The sequence below is a fragment of the Rhodnius prolixus genome, unplaced genomic scaffold, assembly GCF_049639745.1.
Source record: "Rhodnius prolixus isolate KJV_2025 unplaced genomic scaffold, Rpr scaffold_3, whole genome shotgun sequence".
Lineage (NCBI taxonomy): Eukaryota > Metazoa > Arthropoda > Insecta > Hemiptera > Reduviidae > Rhodnius > Rhodnius prolixus.
In genome coordinates, this window is record NW_027411603.1 from 41,881,259 (window position 1) to 41,900,382 (window position 19,124).

The 19,124-nt window shown below is 31.2% G+C and overlaps 1 protein-coding gene and 1 long non-coding RNA gene across 4 annotated transcripts in view; both read left to right on the forward strand.

Moving 5' to 3' along the window:
- LOC141452824 (uncharacterized) overlaps nt 1-8,153 on the forward strand; it is a 92,196-nt gene extending 84,043 nt beyond the window's left edge. The window contains exons 12-13 of one of the 3 annotated variants that reach the window (XR_012457641.1): nt 3,214-3,328; nt 6,625-8,153. This is a non-coding gene — a long non-coding RNA (uncharacterized lncRNA). Of the gene's footprint in view, nt 1-2,157; nt 2,506-3,213; nt 4,201-6,624 lie in introns of those variants that run through there. The other 2 variants (XR_012457642.1, XR_012457643.1) reach the window with 2 other exon arrangements.
- A 5,990-nt stretch (nt 8,154-14,143) lies between these two features.
- Nucleotides 14,144-16,720, forward strand: LOC141452822 (uncharacterized). The gene is made up of 3 exons (XM_074125268.1): nt 14,144-14,300; nt 16,155-16,367; nt 16,446-16,720. Exons 1-3 carry the CDS (start codon nt 14,289-14,291, stop codon nt 16,644-16,646), a joined length of 426 nt encoding a protein of 141 aa, XP_073981369.1. The 5' UTR covers nt 14,144-14,288; the 3' UTR covers nt 16,647-16,720.
- The last annotated feature ends 2,404 nt before the right edge of the window (nt 16,721-19,124 follow it).

A 19,124-nucleotide genomic window follows, 5' to 3' on the forward strand; every position in this document is an offset into this window, starting at 1 on the left:
GTGACAGATGTTCTTTTGACTAAAATCATCAGTAGAACCTTTTATACATATATATATTTATTATCCGGGCGAAGAATGATAATGGAAAAGGGAAAAGGGAGAAATATATCCGGTGATTAGCTGTGGTGGTAACATTGTCTCCAGCAATAACTTGACTACCGTCGTTTGTCTTACAAGTCGGCTCATTCACTCTCTACAGAGTACGAACAGAAAGTTCCACCCTCTGTCTTATAAGTTATATAGAATAGAGTTCTTCTCTTTCTGATAAACAAGGGGAAGATTATCTGCAGTATCCGGGAGTGCTGGAACAGCTGATTGATGGCCACATCCAGGATCTAACTCCCATTCCATTCTCTACACAATTACCTCACTCCAAAAATTTTTTTTCTTGTTTCATCTACAACAGTTAATCTCAGATAAAAATTTATAGCGGATATTATTGTATAACAAAATATATCAAGGATATCTTGAAGACCGTTCATGAACTTGCCGGCCATTCTTAATGATGGATCGTTATCATCTTGCTCTTCAGCACTTGTTGGATGAACTCTTGGGAAGAAAGAATACTTCATTACAAAAATTATTATTCAATCATCTTTAACTTGACTGTTTTTTGGATATAATTTGAATACAAATATTTTTTAAAAAAAATATTTTTAATTTATTTTTATAAAAGTAAATTTTAAATTCATGCTATATCTTCGTCTTTGCCACATCACGCGACCTTCACCAAGCCAATCAATTTCTGAGGAAACGTTATTTGAAAAGAAGTCCAAGTGAATATTTGAAGTCGTATTCTAGTTTACCTTTTCAACTTTGCACTCTCAAAAAGATACTCATTTATATCTGAGTTGAATAAACTGACAATTCATCGAAAATGGAAGAACGTTCATGATTACTATTCAGAAACTGTTTTGAATATTAGAAACAAAATATTGTCTATAAGTGGTTTTCTAATTATAAATTCAAGAGGAAAATAGAAGGCAGTTAAATAATTATTTACTTCACTTTATCCAACTAATTATTATGGTGAATTATTATAGTTGCTTTGTTCCAGAATACTGGACGACACCTAATTATGCTGCTAGTCTTCTCATCGCTAGTCATACACTGCCTTTGCAATTAATAATGGTAGTGTGGAAATTACTTGCAGTTACTTACTGTATAGTGTGTTTAATTAGAATTTTGGTAATAGAACAGTGATGAACTATAAAGTTTTTTAAAGCTAATAGTAACACAAAAATGCCTTCAGTAAGACTTTTCATCGATCATTTGCGGTATCAATTTCGAGTCAAGTACAACTTGCTTACGGAAAGCTGCTGAAACTCTACTGCATATCAGATCTCTAAATCATTTCAATGGAAAATAAAAAAAGAGTTTAAAAAGAATTGTTTTTTTAAATTCTTGCATCTTCCGACGATCGTTCCTCATCTACTTGGTATCTCAAATGTGGAACCAATGACAAGCAAGAGTATCACCTTAAATAATGTCAGCATACTAGTAGTAAATATTAATAAATGATCTCATAATACTAATTTATAAGATGAAATTAGAATGATACCCGCCTCAAATTACCTTCAACACTGTGAGTTCAACCTAGCAGTCTTAAGTGTAATCGTATCCAAATCCGCCAATATATTCTCGTCTCAACTATCTTCTCATCTCCAGCATTGTAATATAAACAAATTTAATTATTCTATTATCCGGAATTCCTCTTACTGAAATTCCATTCCGATACAAAATATATCATAGCTCTAAAAAATTATTATTATTTTTAAATAACCATCCATTACATGATAAAACAGTTGGACGGAAAAGTGGGGTACTGCAAATTTCCCGTAGTAATTCAAAAATTCAGTTCCATATAGCCGATCACATTTACATTTATTATTATTATTTTACTCTTTGTTACCCAAAGTAAAAGGAAGTATTGCAATCGTGTTGAGTTTTCTAACTCTAGTTTTCACTAGAAATATGCATATTGGAATCACTTGAGGCTATGTTTTAGATAAATAATGTCTTCAAGACAATAAAAAGAAAAAACGTTTACAAAAATTTGCGTAACATCTTAACTCCTAATCTCCTTTATAAATGGTTAAAAACAAAAACAAAACAAAAAAAGTAAATAATGTACAAAGCATTTACGTTTAATTTCAGTTGGAAGTGGTTACAGGGAGTTACCCACTAAAAAGTAGAAAGCAATGTAAAGAAGAATGTAATTTATTACTCCGTTCGCAAGGAATGTTCTATCTTAAATCTTTTTAATGTTATCGCAGAATCCTCCAAATGGACAAATTTGTGGCTTTAAGTAATAGCTTTTACTATTATTATCTTAATATTATTAATGGAGAATGCCAAGGTGCATTTTCTAGTTTTACTTTATTGTATTTATCATTTAGCTTAAGTAATTTTAACAATGGATTTAACTTATGAATTATTTACTTAAAAAGGGAAAATGTTTTCAGTTATAATACCGTTAAAGCTACATAATGTTTTTTTACCATTATATCCCAAATTTATCTTTTCTTAAATAAGCATTCTATTCATGTAAATTACTCGTTATTTTTTTAAATAAACAAATTTACTATTTGCAAATTGTTTTTTCCAGTTCATTGATTTTGTTTTATTAATTTTACTGTTGCTAGTTTTTTTTTTCTTTTTAATAATAATTGTTCTAAAGAAAGGTTTGTTCTTCGTGTTGAAGAAAGCGCTATTCTTTCTAAAGAATATGGGATTTTAAGGAACTTAATTTAATTTGGCAGGCGACAAGTACAACATCGGCTTTGTGCGGTCTTTGTAGTCTGATAACGTATGTAAAATTTGCTATTTTAACTTCTGCTTCTGTTAGAAGTTTGTCAAGTTATGTGTATTCACCATATATGTATGAATAGGTTTTGAATGTTAGTAAGTACAAAATTTATTCACATTTGAATGTAAACTTTAAATTCAACATGTAGGAGATCAGCTTTTGAAATTAACCTAAGATATCATTTCAATTTTATATTAATAATAGTATTAGGATTAAATTCATGTTTTCTTAAAAATTGATTATGCAGAAAAAAAGTGGATGTGTAATATGTATCTAAAATTATATAATCCGACTACAAACAAAATGTTCTTATTTAAATCAATTTGTGGGCTAAAGGTTTGGAGTAAAGTTAGAGAATTTTACTAATAATTGATTCTCCTAAAAATATTTTCTTGTGTTTACAGGAAGAAATGCCGGTGAGTTAACTATGTAGCACTTCGACATGGAGTCATAGAAAAGCGTCTTATGGTTTGTTGGCCTTGTGGTGATTTTGGAATTTTCGTGATGAGTAATTGAATGGTATTTATAGATTTTTATTGGTTAAACTATAAGTAATTTAATGATTTGTTTATGAAACAGTGTATCTTAGTATTTTGTACAACTTACATTTTTATTGGTTAATTTTAAGAACAATAGTACGTACGTTCTTCATGTGAACTTGAACTTTTATTTTATAATTCAGAGGAGGGTCCTTTACTAAAGGACAGAAGGGGCTGCAAGTAAAAAGTAACCCTCTTGAACCGAAAATAATACATGAGTGGAAGTAATGAAGTGGACTTGTGGCTATTAGATCCTGAAGGGTAACTTCAACCTCCGCTAATTCAATTCGGATTGTTTCAACTGTGTTTCTGTCTTTGTCGTAGATAGTGTCGTTCTTTTCTTAATCACTTTTCTATCTCTCTCTTCTTTTAGATCACAAAACGCCTGCTAAATACACACACAATACTTTCACGACTATATATATATATAAATCTATCTCAATGGTTCCCTACTCTCATTACAGTGAACTAAACTTCCCTCGCATCTGAACGTATACTTTCTTCCCTAGAATAAACAGACGGCGGACAGAAAGACGTACACGTGGTCTCCCATTCTAAACACTGGCACGTACGAAAATCCGTCTAAGCTATTCACACGTTACTGCTATTATTCTCCTTTACTCTCGGACAAATTGTTCACTTTTAAACTTTAACCTGCTCAGCACAGTAATTGTTGTTATTATATTGCAAAAAAAATTATAAGAAGTTATTAAATTTTATTTTAAATTTAATGTTGAAGATTAATAAGCTCATCATAGATGTCTAGTAAAGTTCAGCAAATAATGTTCTACTCTGTCCATACTGTAGAATATTTCATCTAGTATTTTCCTAAAGTTTTTGTTCTGCTATAACCTTGCCCAGCAAAGTTCATGATTCATTATAAAGGATTTACAATTCTTGAGTATCTTTTCAGTCATTTTCGTCCCCAAATTGACCTTATTTGCCTTTTAGATCTTGGGATTTTTTTATATATATATCTATATATTCCATCAAAGATGATAGATATTATTTCGCTTTTTTTTGTTTTTTCTATTGTCTGGCATTCTGAAGCATATGTCAGGATCATTTGGAATAACGTATTATATTCGTATTATATATTAGCTTTAACGTACCATTTTTTAGATCTATAGACATTCTTCTGTTGAGATGAGATAGCTAATTAGCACTTCTTGTCCAAGAAGATTTTACGTTCAAATTCCTTCCCTCATTTTATTTATGAACACCACTGGTTGCTAGGGTTTATAAAATCAGTCAAAAGCTACATGTATTCTCTGACGGCTGTTGTCCCTCCTGCCATTTACGCGATTTGTAATAATCAAAATACATTTTGATAAAAGTGTATTCAAAAATAAACATAAAAAATAGAAGGGTAACATTTTGCAAGTAAAGTTTATGAAATATTGCATTATTCTAATATCTAGGGTTGGATGGATTAGCACTAGAGGGGATCATAGCACTTTGTGCATGCACTAAGTAAAACGATTGCAATATCTTATAGAATGTGCAAGTCGGTTCTTTGATCTGATCCAATTTCTCCAGCCCATGAATTCCATGAGCACACTTCATGGAACACATAGTGATGTTAAAAATGAAATTTATTTCTCTCACATCGTATCTTTTCAACTATTTTATAAACTACTTGTACCTTCAATTTATTATTAGCTTAGTTATTTATTTTATTAAAAAATTAATAAATAAAGATTGTTGGTTCTAATATACTAAAACAAAATTACTTCTTTTTTTCACTTCACATAATTTTTAATTAAGGATCATTTATATAGTTAATATTATACAAATACCAAGAAATAAATTATTTTTCAAAGTTTAAACAGAAAAATAAATTTTTAATTAACTTATTTCATTTAATTTTTAATTTTTATTCATTTTTATTTTTTATTTATGCATATATTTTATTTATTATTATTATTATTTTTTAAAGTGTCTTTATTTAAAACCCAGTAGCAAGCAAAGATCTCTCCCATTGATAACCGCACTTATATGTCTTGAATGTGCTTTGACCGTGAGAGGTTCTTGCAAATTGTTGTATATAGTCCAACCATCGTTTTCTCTGGTTTCCGACTTTTCTTATAGTCCAAAGACTAGTCATCACATTATTGGTCCATCAAACATCCTAAATGTCCTAACCAATTCTACTTAGCCAGCTTCAGTATGTATTCGCTTAAACTTCAAACTACGTCTTACTGATAACACTTCGTAATAAATGTAAGATATTAGAGGCTTTTCTGGGCGAATAAGCCCCTCCTCTAGAAGAGAATAAAAAATAAAATATAGCTATTTATTTTTCATTCCAAAACCTCTTTTGACACAATTTTGTTAAATATTCAGAACTAATTGTTTGTTTTAAACTTCAGTTAAACTCAGAGTAATTCAATGTAAAATGGTATTTTCTAAAACAGGTTTTTGCACTTAAGTATAAAATAATGAAGTAAAAAAGTACTACTGGTTCGACTTCCAGGTCTAGTAATTAAATTAGTTCTAACTTAATTAACCTAAATTGCTACTTATCGATCTTGCTAAGTCCACAATTAGGGTAGTCAATTATTTATAAAGTTGAGTTTACGAATTAAAAATTGTATTTATTTAATTATTTTTAAAAGAATTACATGTAAAATATTAGTAAAAACAAAAATTTTAATGTATTTGTATTAACTTATAAATAATAAATCTTGCGAGTATTTTTCTTTAAATTCTCTTATTGGGCAAGAAATATTGCTATGATTTTAATACTTTGTTCTTCTCAATGGCTCTGCCTTGATTTTGTCCCAAATTCTGTTCCAAATTTTAATTTTCCAGTTTGGGCTTTTTGGTTTTATTCACCAATTCTCTATCACCATAAATTATTCACTTCCACAGTTAGCCCATCTCAGATTCAGTTTTGTAAGGATATTCTTTCTCAGTCCACCTTCATCTTCTTAAAGAAATAGTTATTTATTTCCTTTTAAATATTATTTTACTTTTATCCGAGAAAGTTTGTTTTAGGACACTACTGAAGTGTAGAACATACTCGTACATTCACGTTGGTGCCTGAAAGCTCATTTCATTAATGTGTAAACTCCGCATTTGTTTATTCCAACGTACAAATTAGTTTTGAACTATGAGAATTTTGACAAAATACATAAATATGTTCATTTGTTTCACACCAGCTTTTTAATCTAGTGTACTAAGGGTACTTAAAATGAAAGATTTATTTGAAATAGTTTCTTTATTTTACAAAAAAAAGTTTTTTTTTGTTTTAAACATCTTGCTTCACTACAGTTCTATGAAGAAGAAAATATTTGGCACTATCCGTCGGAAAATGTGAAAACCTTAGGAAAGCCAGGATATAGTTTCAAGCAGAGGAGGCTTTTCATGAAGATGAAAAACATCAGTTATTCTTGCACAAAATAAATATGTTTTTCTTCTTTTATAACCTTTTATAGGTTGGAAGTAATCCAAATATGAATGGAGATAACATTTCTCTTTACGGTCCAACAGTTTTTCTTTGTATAATATTATCTCAAATATTTTTGGAATAATATTTCCAAACATTTATGGCATTGTACAATTTTAATATTTCACAACTCCGATGTTTTTTTTATTAAATTAAATTTTCATATTTCGTTATATCTTTTTTTTGTTAGCTTTTAGAAAAAAAAAAAAAAAAATGATGAAAGTCAAATTTGATCGAAACTTTCTATTGTTAAAAATCTAGAAATTGTACTAGCTTTCATAAACTAATCGATCAAATTTCATTAAGTTTGGCTACAATACTTTTACTGAATGATCGACAGAGATGTATCAAAAAGTCCAACTTCTGACTCCCTAAAATGATTGGTAAGAAACCGATTGATACTGCTATTTTGTAAAATAAGTATTCTGTATGTGCAGAAAGAATTTAATGATGAATTTTTGATTAAAAATAAATACTAAATTGTTCAAACTTAGTATTCTGTTTGATATTACCAAATTAATGGCAGGCAATTTCGGATGCAGTTTGCCAATCAAAATTACTGCTTCTCTAAATGTTATCCGCTCTTCCTAAAGCCTAAGGGCTTTAGGTTTGCATTTTCTTCTTTTCTAGTAATGAATCTTACAACAGAAATTATTTTTTTTTGTTATAACATATTTCTATTGTTTCATCTTATTTCCTTTTTTTCTTAATCCTATCTCATCTACCTCTGCCAGCATTTGAAGCTCTTTCCACTCTTCTCTAATTCCTACTTAGCATTTTGCAAATCCCTTGTCCGGATAGCCGCTCTTTTTCGTCTACTAAATCTCGTCTATTACTTCGTAAGCCACTTTAGAAATACCTTCTTCTAACTTTATGAAACATGACCGTATCCAACCCAAAATTGAATTTGTTTTAATCTTGCTCTGGGTCACGGGCTCTATCTCAAGAGGATTTCTTCTTAATAACATCACTGATCTTCCTTCCCAAAAGTTTTTTAGGAACCCTGTTGGCATTGTCTGAATTCGATTATTTAATCCAAATTTGAGTGACTAACGTATATCAACTGAGTAAGGTTGTAAGATTGAACAGTGAAGTTCAATGTAGACTGTATTGTTGGATTCTTATATAGAATAAAATAGATGTAGTATATACCAGTAAAGTTATTAGTCCTGGATAGTGGCCATGAGGTAGTTCCTTCAATACTGGAGAAAAAGCATTTCGGTTGGATACTTTACAGTACAACAAAAGCTTTTGAAGACAAAGAAAGCAAAAGAAATGTCATTTGTTTGACGAAGAGATCCATTAGGTAAAGGAAGAGCTAGATATGCTTTGCTCTAGAAACCATACCACATTTCCTTGACAATATTTTGTTAGAAAATAAAGGAAGAACAACAGGAAAAGAAGAAGGTTATGTTGTGTGTGTGATTTACATCCTCGCAGTAAATTTTGCAGATGAGGCTACAGAGGTAGTACACACTGCACTACCACAACAAACGAAATAATATTCTCTTTTTTTTTTTTTTAAAAGAAAAAAAAAAAATTATATATATATATAGCCACATTTCCTTACAAATGTATTCAGGAAAACTATAACGAAGCTCTTCTACTAAACTCACAATGATCTTTTAATGTTTATTATTCTGGCTCAAAATTATTACAATTTTTCACTAAAAATGTAAGCAACAGTTTTAACATGAGCAGATAAGACTGTCATATTTGCTATGTTTGGCAGATGACTTCAATGAAGAATTTAACCAAAAATATTGGAGTAGTTAGTTTCAAAGGCTGTTTTTTAAAATTTCCGTTCAATCTATCTACCTGCTCTCATAAAACCCCAAACTTCATTTCTTCTCTTTAACCGTTTCAGCCAATTTTTTTTTCCATCTTTTCTAGTAGATTTCCATGTCCTAGCATTTACCGATAATTTTTTCTTGCAGTCAGGGATTTGAGCTAATAAGTTATAGTACCATGGTTGATAATAGATTGGTAGATGCATATAGCCTTATAAAAAGTAATTGGAATCATAGTTGTAAGGATAATACTACAGTTTCGAAGATTTATCTTTTATGTTGACCTGAGCTGCTTTTTGCCTACCACCAGAATGAGTTTTCCAGCTTACCGTAAGAGTTAGGTCTTGTTCTTTTTGGAGCATTTCATGATGTTTTACAAGAAACCGATGATCGTATTCTGCCAATTTTTAAATATGAACTTCGACCTTTCAAAATAGAAATTTGGTGTCCCTTCAAAATGTATTGAAAAAAGAACTGATTTAAATTTATTTACTATTCGCATCAACAAACAGCTATAAAGCTCACTAGTTGAAGCCAAATAAATGATATATCTAGTCAATAACAGGTGCACAAGAAAAGAGAAACTAAACAACCACAAGGGATTACAATACAAAAGTTGTTTGTTTCTTTTATTTATAAAAATTCTAATATTCTTATCTTATATAAAAATGCCCAGCTCGGGCACAAAATTGTTCCAGCTTCTACAGCTAGAGAAATGGGGAATGTTAAACAATGCGCTTCGGAGTCTGACAGGTGGCACATGGAATAATCGTGCAGGATAAGATTTCGGTTTAATCAACCACATTGTTTAGAATCTCGAGAACAAAACATAGATAAAAAAACAAAACAAGGTGAGAAGACGAAAATTACAATTTTATTTTTTAACAATCTTTATAAATACTTGCTTAAAATTAAACTGTTTACAATTAATTAGGTTAAATTTATAATTCATGGCTCCAAACATGAAGATATTGATTGTAGTGATGTAGTTTGATTAGCTTATTTCTGGTTTAATCAAGTTTGCTTGTTTGCCTGTTGCCATTAATTAATTAGTTGAGGTTGCTGATTCTCCTGTGTGGAAAGGATTTGCAAGTATCCAATCGTGGAATTTCTCATTTAAACATTTGAAATTAAAATTTTTTTAATTTTTTTATTCACACCTAATTAAAATGCAATATACTTTCCCTGAAAAAACAAAATACGTTACTTGAAGACTCAGTTTGGTTTCATTTTTTATAACAAGTTTTCTTAAAATAATGTTCCAGCGAAAATATGTTTAGTGATTTCTGTGAAATGAGGCTCATTAACAAATTAAATATCAATGTTAAACTAATGATTTTTTCGTTAGTATTAAGGGAACCTATCTTCTGTAGCTTTAAAAAAATTTCGGATATGATTGCCTTAATAAAGTTGAAATTGTAATCATTAGTATTTAATTGTAATCCTAAATTAATTTAACTTTGAGATGCCAATAAAATTTGTTACTGAAGAAAGTCAGAAAAATAGTAAAAAAAACAAATTTCTTTGGTTACCTATGATTTTGTTTTTCTTTTATATTCTACTTTTGTTGTATACAAAAACCATGCATCAATATTGCAAAATGAAGTTAGTGTTCAGTAAATATTGAGGGAGATTGTACAAAAGGAAAGGAATTCAGAGAGTGGTGATAGAAACGATAAGGATGGTAAGCATGAATAGAAAGGTAAAGAGGAGAGGGATATGCTGTCAAGAATGTAGCAAGAAGCACTCTTCTAGCGGAGTATAAGGCTAGGACGTGTATTCCATCGGGTGATATTTGACAAATAGGATAGCAGAGGGTGGGGTACTGTGTATATTGAAGGTTTCCTTTTTTTCGTTTGGTGTTGGTGTGGTGGTAAGGAACCTTTGCAAATGGGATGCAAGGTCTCAAGGGGAGCTATCGGCTTTAGAGAGACCCAGCCGGGAAGCAATGAAAGAAGTGGGGGCAAACAGCTGGGGGAGAGAGAAAGCCAGTGACAAATTACATTAGGAATCTGGAGGAGATAAGTAACGAAGGTTTGACTGTTCCTATTTACTTGTAATGCAGGGACTACATTGCATTTATATGAAAATAATTTTTTATAATAGAAAGACTTTAACTAATTTGTAGTTGCAATGCCAAACCACTTGAAAACTAAATACAACTACATAATCTATTGCTAGGTTAAAGCTTTTGTGGTAAAGTGATGCCAAAATGTTCCTAGTTGAACAAAGCAATATTTATATCTCTCTTCCCTTTTTTTTTTAGTTTCATTTGTTTTAAATGAAAGTTTGCCAACTGAAGTATTACAATAGAGAGCTTTTTGGAAGTATTAAATATTTGAAACCTGGTTTAGAATGGTAATCGAAATGATTCATGTGATAATATACTTTCGTTTTATTGTATACAATATACGTTTTACCATTTGGAAAAGTTCTTTAATGGGATGGTATTTTTTCTACTATGGGAGGAGAGGAAATAATGGCCGATTGAATTTTATAAAAGTGATTTACAGTTATTGTTCTGTAATTTTTGTTTTTATAAACCATTTCTAGCGAATAGGAAACATTTCTTTAAATAAAACCTGCTGTAGTAAAAGAGTAATAATTGAATAAAATTTCATTTTCAACAGTAATACTTGTTTTGACGAACACTATGACACATTTAGCACGCTCTTTGTACAATGGATATGTGTATTTGTGCAAGTATGAGCACGTTATAAAAAAAAAGTCGCAGAAATCAGTTTACTATTTTGCAAAAAGCAATTTCTCTCTATTTTCTCTAACTCAAATTGAAGTTGGGTGACACTTATGAAAAATTACAAACGATTGTAATCGTAAAATTATGCGTATAAAGGCGCAATAATCTACTCCAACATAAAAAGAGGTCCATCTCCGATGGCATATTAATCCTTTTTAATGTAATTCAGACATTGCTTTGAAATCAAGGAAGGAAAAATCCAGTTACTACTTCTAGATCTTAACGCTCCAGGCAGGTTTCTGGCACTTTCATTGCTAAATCCTCATCCAGCATTTGTCTGGTATAAATATGTATAGTGGCTACTAGATGGTTTAATCTACCTTTTAAGCAATATGTTGTTCGCTCATGCTATTTAAAAAGGGCGTATGAGGAGGAAGATTTGATAGTCCCGATATCCCCCTTCAAATGTGGGCCTAAAATCCAGTTAAATTTTGAGATGAACCTCGTAAAGCATCATCACATCCTTCTTGCTCAAATTTAATCTTGTTAATTTATACCATTTACGCCTCATTATTCTTAGTCGATTTAAAAATTGATTTAGGTAGCAACATGTTTCTGTTGGAAAACATTATTTTGGAAAGAGGTCTCCTGTAAGATGTCACTTAACATTATTCCTTCGATGGACATGGTTTTTAATTTTTAAGTTCTTTCAGAGAAAGATTTTTTATTTTTTTAGTAGCTATGATATTTTTTTTTTAATGGTGCTTTGGTTATAAATTAAAAACATAATTTTTAATACTTTATTAATTTGTTATTTCTGTGAAATTTCCTTCCTTAATTTAGAGGAAACTATCAAACATACGAAAGTTATAGATCAATAAATCCCATGCCCTTGAATGTAATCAATGTTTCTATTAAATTTCTAATAACAGTATTGTTGATATAAACAGTGTTTCCTAACTTCGTTTAGTGTAAAGTTATTTAATGAACCTGAACAATATGGTTAAATATTTGACCCAAAACTTGTCGCCCACAGAATGTCAACTCAGGCTTTAACAATAGTTTACAGTATGAACAACAATTTCTGCAAACTATTTAGAAAGTATTAATTTAATACTCTTTTTTTATATAATGTAAACCCTATGTTCTGGATATTCAATAAAGTTTGTTCGATTGAAATATATTGCCACATACTTCCTAATTATTCAATATGAACACGGTTCGTTAATAAATCAAAGTCATGAAAACAACACTAGATTTATATAATTACTGCCTACTATAAGACTCTTAGTACCTTTATATCTCAAACGGTTGCAGCACTAAGCAAACAGCTTTCATGCTAATTCAGTTTTATGTACTTATATTTTGATTTATTCGTTGAAAATAATGATTAAATAAATAGTTACTTGAAACCCAACCCCGCCTTGAAATACTTAATAAACATATCTACATAATTTCTTAATAGTTTCGACATTTCATAATAAAAAAGAGAAACAGCATCAGGCTTAGGCTCCTTAATTTGAAGGAAATGTTACTAAAAAAAATAATAGATTTTTCTAGAAAGCAACCTCTAAAGAACATGGTTTATAAATTTTACATTTTTCTGAAAGTGATTGTATCTTATGCTGTACAATAGTAAATTTTTTCATAAATAATCAGAAGCTTTTTATTTTCCCAAAGTTCTCTTGGAAATGCTTGTGCTTTTACGGTATTGCAAAACAACTTTTAGCAACAAATAACTGTGAAGGATAATTGTTTTTATACATAACTGACCAGCAACTTAAGGCTGATAAGCACAGGTATTTTCCCACTTAGACATTGTGAGTTGGTTAAGAAAATCAAGAATACCTGTTTTGAAAATCTTCTGTTAGTTAATTCATCTCGAAATCGATTTTAGAATTTATATTTAGGAAAAAGTCAAAACCTAAACAATTGGACAATATTGTAGCAATTATGTTCACAACTTACAGAAAAGAATTTCAAGATTTTATTTGTACTAAATGTTAGATGGTTTGAATATTGTGCTGGTTCTTTAATAATGAAGGCACTTGGTTAACACAATCTCATGATGAACGCGATGCCTCAAGGCCACCGGAAGAATGTATGCATCAATTTACTTTATCTAAATCTCAGATTCCTTCGGGAATCCGTTTGAAATTCCTTATAACTATATTGTGGTAAAATGTTCCGTGTAAAAATGCATACATATATAAAGTTAAGTAGTTTAAACACAAAGTGCTTTGGAACCGTTTTTGGAGTATTATGAAAAGCCTATTCCATTAAGTTGTCCTTCCAATGAACAGATTTCTTCGATCATACTATTTTTCTAAAACTTATTTGTTTTTCAAAGCTTTTGATAATAATTTTCTTTTTAAAAAAGGAAAATTAATGGCTCTTACGGTATAAGACGTATGTTTTACGTAATAATTAATGTACGAGTTTCTTTGAAATTTACTATTTCGTTTCTTTTAGATAAAGCATCTGCAAATAGTAGCAGTAGATGATATTTATAGAAATGATCACTAGTAAAGAAGTTAAAACCTTTTTAAAATAAAACACTACTTATTCAAGGTTCCCAAAGATATAAGAGTCTCATAATGTAGAACAACCTCATAATGAATATGTAAAACCTAATTGATTCACTTCTAAGGTAGAACGCCAACTTGACTTGCAGACGTTGTGAGGGTTGCAGAAACAGGTCCCGGATTACTTCTCTTTTTCTAGAGTATGTACTTTGTCCATTTGTCCAGTTTATTACTTTTGAAGAAACTTGTCTGTAATTGTTTGTCTCCTATATTTGGGTGTGGCTACGACCTTGCATACTCTTTGCTGCTTCAGAGAGCTTCTTTTTGTCCCCCTTGCATAATTTTCTCGTCGTCCGGCTGGTTACGGGAGTTTTGTTTTCTTTAAGGGAGATCTCCCAGGGTATATAACCCTCCACTTTCTAGATCTGAACCAACTGTTTTCACAGCAGTACCACTGATAGCTCACTACTTCTAACATGTACTCTTTGGTAAGTAGACATGGTGTACTCTCTAATAAGTAGTTATGTTATGAATAATGTTTCAACAAACAAGCCATTTTAAGAAGATAAATGTATGTTAGGATTGAATCGATAAAGACTATTTTTTTATGATTTGCTTTCTTACTTTTTTCTGTTATACCGCTTAAATAAGGTAAGACCTTCCAAGGTTATCTATCTCCGCTGTTGTCTTCTCTACCCAGTCAAGACGTCATCTGTTACAAGAAACTTTTATTTTCATGCACAATGTTTGACATTCTGGTCTCCAACATTCTTGTAACGTGGCCGTAGACCTCAGCCACTTTCTTCAACGTACTCTTCGTCTGGTTTCATTTCTTTGTTCGGATTATTGTGTCTCTAACGTCATCTCCTTGAATTTTTCCCTACTGTTTATAAGAACACATTTCCATGGCCTGGTGAATACTCACGTACTTCGTGATAGATATTAAGTGTAATTTTTCAACACCTTTTTCACAATCCCGTTTATTAAAGGAACCATTCAATATGAAGCTGAATAATCTGGTGGCTCATTTAAATGTTTTGTTTATTTCCAGGTTCAATCTCATCCTTGTGAGCTACCAGATAGTTGAAATGGAGAATTGGTTCCATTTTATCCCCGTCCAATCTTACCACATTGCCATGCCTTCCGATCCGCATGAGTGGGACTTCTCCACATTGATTGTAATAGAAATTGAAGTCAGCTTCTTCTAAGCCACCTCTAAGGTTATGCTATAGATTCCGGCAACTACTACTAAACCTATGTACTGATCGTCGGCGAATGTTAGAATACTGAATAACTGCAGCAGGCTTTTGTGTACTAATTCTATAGGGCCTTAATTATGGGTTGGTGTTGGAGAGTGATGTCCTTAAAGTGACGAACTGAAGGAGGCAGAGGCCCCAACCTTGCAGGATCTTTCGTTTTTTTGAGAAAAAGAATTACACGTTCTCATCAAAAAGCGATTATTTGCATAAAGCTCATGATAAACTTTCGAATTCCTGCTTTTGACATTACTGATAATGTTCTAAATAAAATTAATGTTAGGTTGGATCTGTTTTGATGCACAATTTGTCGGTATTTTGCCTATAGGTTGTTGTTTTCTAAATTAAACAATATACTCTGTTAAGCTGATTTTATAATCGAAACTGCAACATTGATATTTTTTGAAGGAAAATAGTTACTCTTTGAAATGAAATGATTTGTCATTTAAATTGGAATAAAGTTTCACTTCTTTATTCAGTAAACTTTAATAGACAACTTTTAGTCATTTGAGGTCGGCAGAGACGAATAGCAAACATAAACAACTAAATTTCCCTCATTAACCAATTAAATAAAATAAAGCTCAGGCCGATAATTGAACCACAATCAAAAAATTATATTTTGTTTGAAACATTTCTGTAGAGAAAATATGTAGAAGCCCTGGAAAATCTGTTTATATCCACTTTGATAAGGGAGGAAAGAGGGCAGAGCATATTGCCATGCCTTTTCTAATAGTTTTTCTACAATGTTTTATAACAAATTACTTAATACTAAATTTTGTATCACTCAATAAATATATAAAAATTAAAATAGAACGGTGTTTTGTTAAAGTTAGAGGTTATTCTAGTCTGTCGTAAACCTAGGCTTGGAATCGGGATGGCTTATCACAGATTGTTTAGAGTTGTCCAAGTATGTCGTCAACCAAATTCTTTTATTTTGTATCACAATTTTGATGGCCTAATTTGAAAGATTATATATCGTAAATTTATTTGATTTAAACACGTGTATGCTATGATTTAATGAACAATTTTTATTTAATATCAGTAAACAATGTGAAGTCAGTGAATATAAATTATTCTTATGTTAAGGTGTTCCTTGCATTGATCGGGCTCGCAGCGGCAGCACCACAAGCCATTATGCCATACTCATATGGAATAATGCCTTATACGTCACATATTACACCCTACATGCATCCAGGAATGATGCCAGTTAATTCTGGTATAATGGGAATAATGCCTAAAATGATCATCCCTGGTATTATGACTCCAGATATCCTAAAACCTGTAGACGATACCCCAGAGGTATGGATTGAATGCTTAATTAGATTACCTGTGAGGTGCTGAGACTGATCTTAAAATATAACTTACTTTTCTGTTTAGGTGAAGCAAGCTAAAGCAGCTTTTGCCATTGAATATCAGAAGGCACTGATGGGCACTCGCCAGAAGAGAGACATCGCTACACCTTTTCATACCATACCGATCACTTCCAACATTAATATGATGCCTTACATGAACATGATGCCCAACATCGGCAGATCCATGTACGACATCTATTCCACACCAATCGTTGCTCACTTCTAGACTTTTTGTAATCTCTGTCAATCACATTATTCTTTAGTAAATAAACTGCTTTTCTACCATACTGAACAAAGTAATTCTGATTTAATTTTTTGAAAAAATCAATGAATATCATTTGAGATTTTTCAGAATTCATTGAATAAATGTTCTGATAAATAATTAGAGAGTTCTGTGTAATGGGTTCAGTTTAATTGCGAAGGAGGGAATCTACAAGATTAGAAACAGAAGAAGAAAGAATTCACTAAGCGAGGAGATTCAATCGTAACTTAGCTTAAACTACACTTATCACCATATCTATTTATATGTTAAGTATAAAGGCGAATATACTCTCTGAAGAAAACAAATAGACAGCAGCAAAAACAGGAATACATAACAGGAAAAACTGGCGCTCAACTTAGTGGAACTAATGTTTGCATCCTAAATTAACATCTTTCTTTGTTTTTCTTTTGTGTTTCTTAAAATGTAACTTTAATGCTATTGAGAATATCCTCAACATTATTTAGAATTTTTTTTTTTTTTCACTCGAAAAACTCACAGCTCGTTAATAATAGATCATTAATATTTTATTTATAATATTATAATATTTATATAAACATTAATTTATAAAACAACGGCAAGTTGAAGAACCTGCACAAAAAAAAGTTCATATCAGAGGCAAGAAAGTAATTGCATGATATTAAAGGAAGTGAAAATGCTGGGCCATTAAAAAGTAATTATTGAATTAGGATCCATGCTTCGAGATCAGATCCTAATCTGAAGTAAGCATCCAACATCAGATGTACGTTCGAAGAAATCAATACGAAGATTGTCATTTCTGACAAATGAATTTAAGTTGAGGTTTCGCACTTTAACTGCAATTGGATAAATGGCTTGAAAAAGGAGGTACTAGGGGTGAGTTTATATTTCTTATAACGGTTTCAAGTCCTATGGTTTTGCCGAAGGTTACCAGTTTCAAACGACTTCAAGAAAAAGCCAGGATCCACTGTGTCAACAAGATAACAGTATTATCTAATGACACCACATTATCGGAATCCCGTTCTTTTCTACTAAAATCGAAGATGGACGGTAAGAAAGTTATTGGGTGAATGATGCTTGGCTTCTCGAGTAACTCAGCGGCGTTACAGCAAATTTTATGGAGAGGTGTGCAGTAGATATTAGATGCAGGTCAGCTCTGATTTTTATTAACACCAGTTTTAATCCTCAAGTTAAGCCTTCTTCAAGGCTAGTGCCTTCTACCCACAAGTCATAATTTACTTCTTTACATGAATTAGAACATGTTTCTGCATTTTGATCAGAAATAAATTTTGTCTTGGGCAGCTACTTTTTTTCAGAACATGCACGCTCAAATAGAACATGTTTGGGGTATGATTGGCCAGTTCTTATAGCGTTCCCTCCATTCAAAGGACAACTTAGAGGAGTTGCTTCGCGAGCGTCAGAAAGCCTGGAAAGAGAACAACCATCACTTCACTCGTAGAATGCGCCGCAGTGTTTAAGAGTGAATTTTTAACCGTATTGAAGAAAGCAGGTACGAAATATTTGTCTGTATTTATTATCATATTTTCCCTATTGCTAACATTAAAAAAATTTTTAAAGTTCAAAGCATGTAAACTCACTTTACTTTTTCTTTCAGGCGCATTTTTTTTTTGCATGCAGTTTGCACATGTTTTTCATCACAGTGCAGTAAATTACAAAAAAAAAGACATCTACATTCTTTGCATCTACAGAGGGCCCTTAGAGGCCTAAGAACACAGTTAGAATTAGATTCAAAATAAGAAAGGAGAAGAAATATCATAATTAAAAAAGTAAATGACATTCTCGTCTATTGAGACTTAAAAAGGGACTGAACCTTTCCTTCTGGCGACAAAGAGATTCTGCTGAAGGCCCTACTGATTTCCCACTCATGCATTCCAGTAAAGAGAGTGCACTTCAGCAGTCTTCGAAGGATCACCACTCGAAACACTTTGGTATGTTTTGCGGGTTGACAAACTGAGTAAACATAAAGTGTTCGACAACTATGTAGGTTTACTTTATTCATACACTTGCTTAATTATCCTTGAACTTAATAAATAATTATTTATTACTTTCTTTCGAATGCAAATGTTACTTCGTTATTTTGTTTCCTTCTTTTCTGCAAGCTCTGTAAAAATTAAATCTGGCCGCTACTAGAATGGTAATGCCCATGTCAATTGTAATTTTAGTCAAAGATTTAATTGCAAATAAAGTGAACTGAATTTTACTTGTTGTAGCCATTTAAAATTGCATAAAGTTTACGCTCATACTTCTCTGCAAAAATGTTCAACACTAGAAATTGTTAACTTGATAACAGACTAATTAAATTTGAAGTTTTCACCATTCTAGAGTAAATCCAGATCTTGAAAACAATATAAATGGCGTATACTTTATTTATGAGAAATTGTTTTATTTTTATTTCTTACATTAATAAAATACGCTATTATAAAAAGTTGTATAAAAGCTATAAAT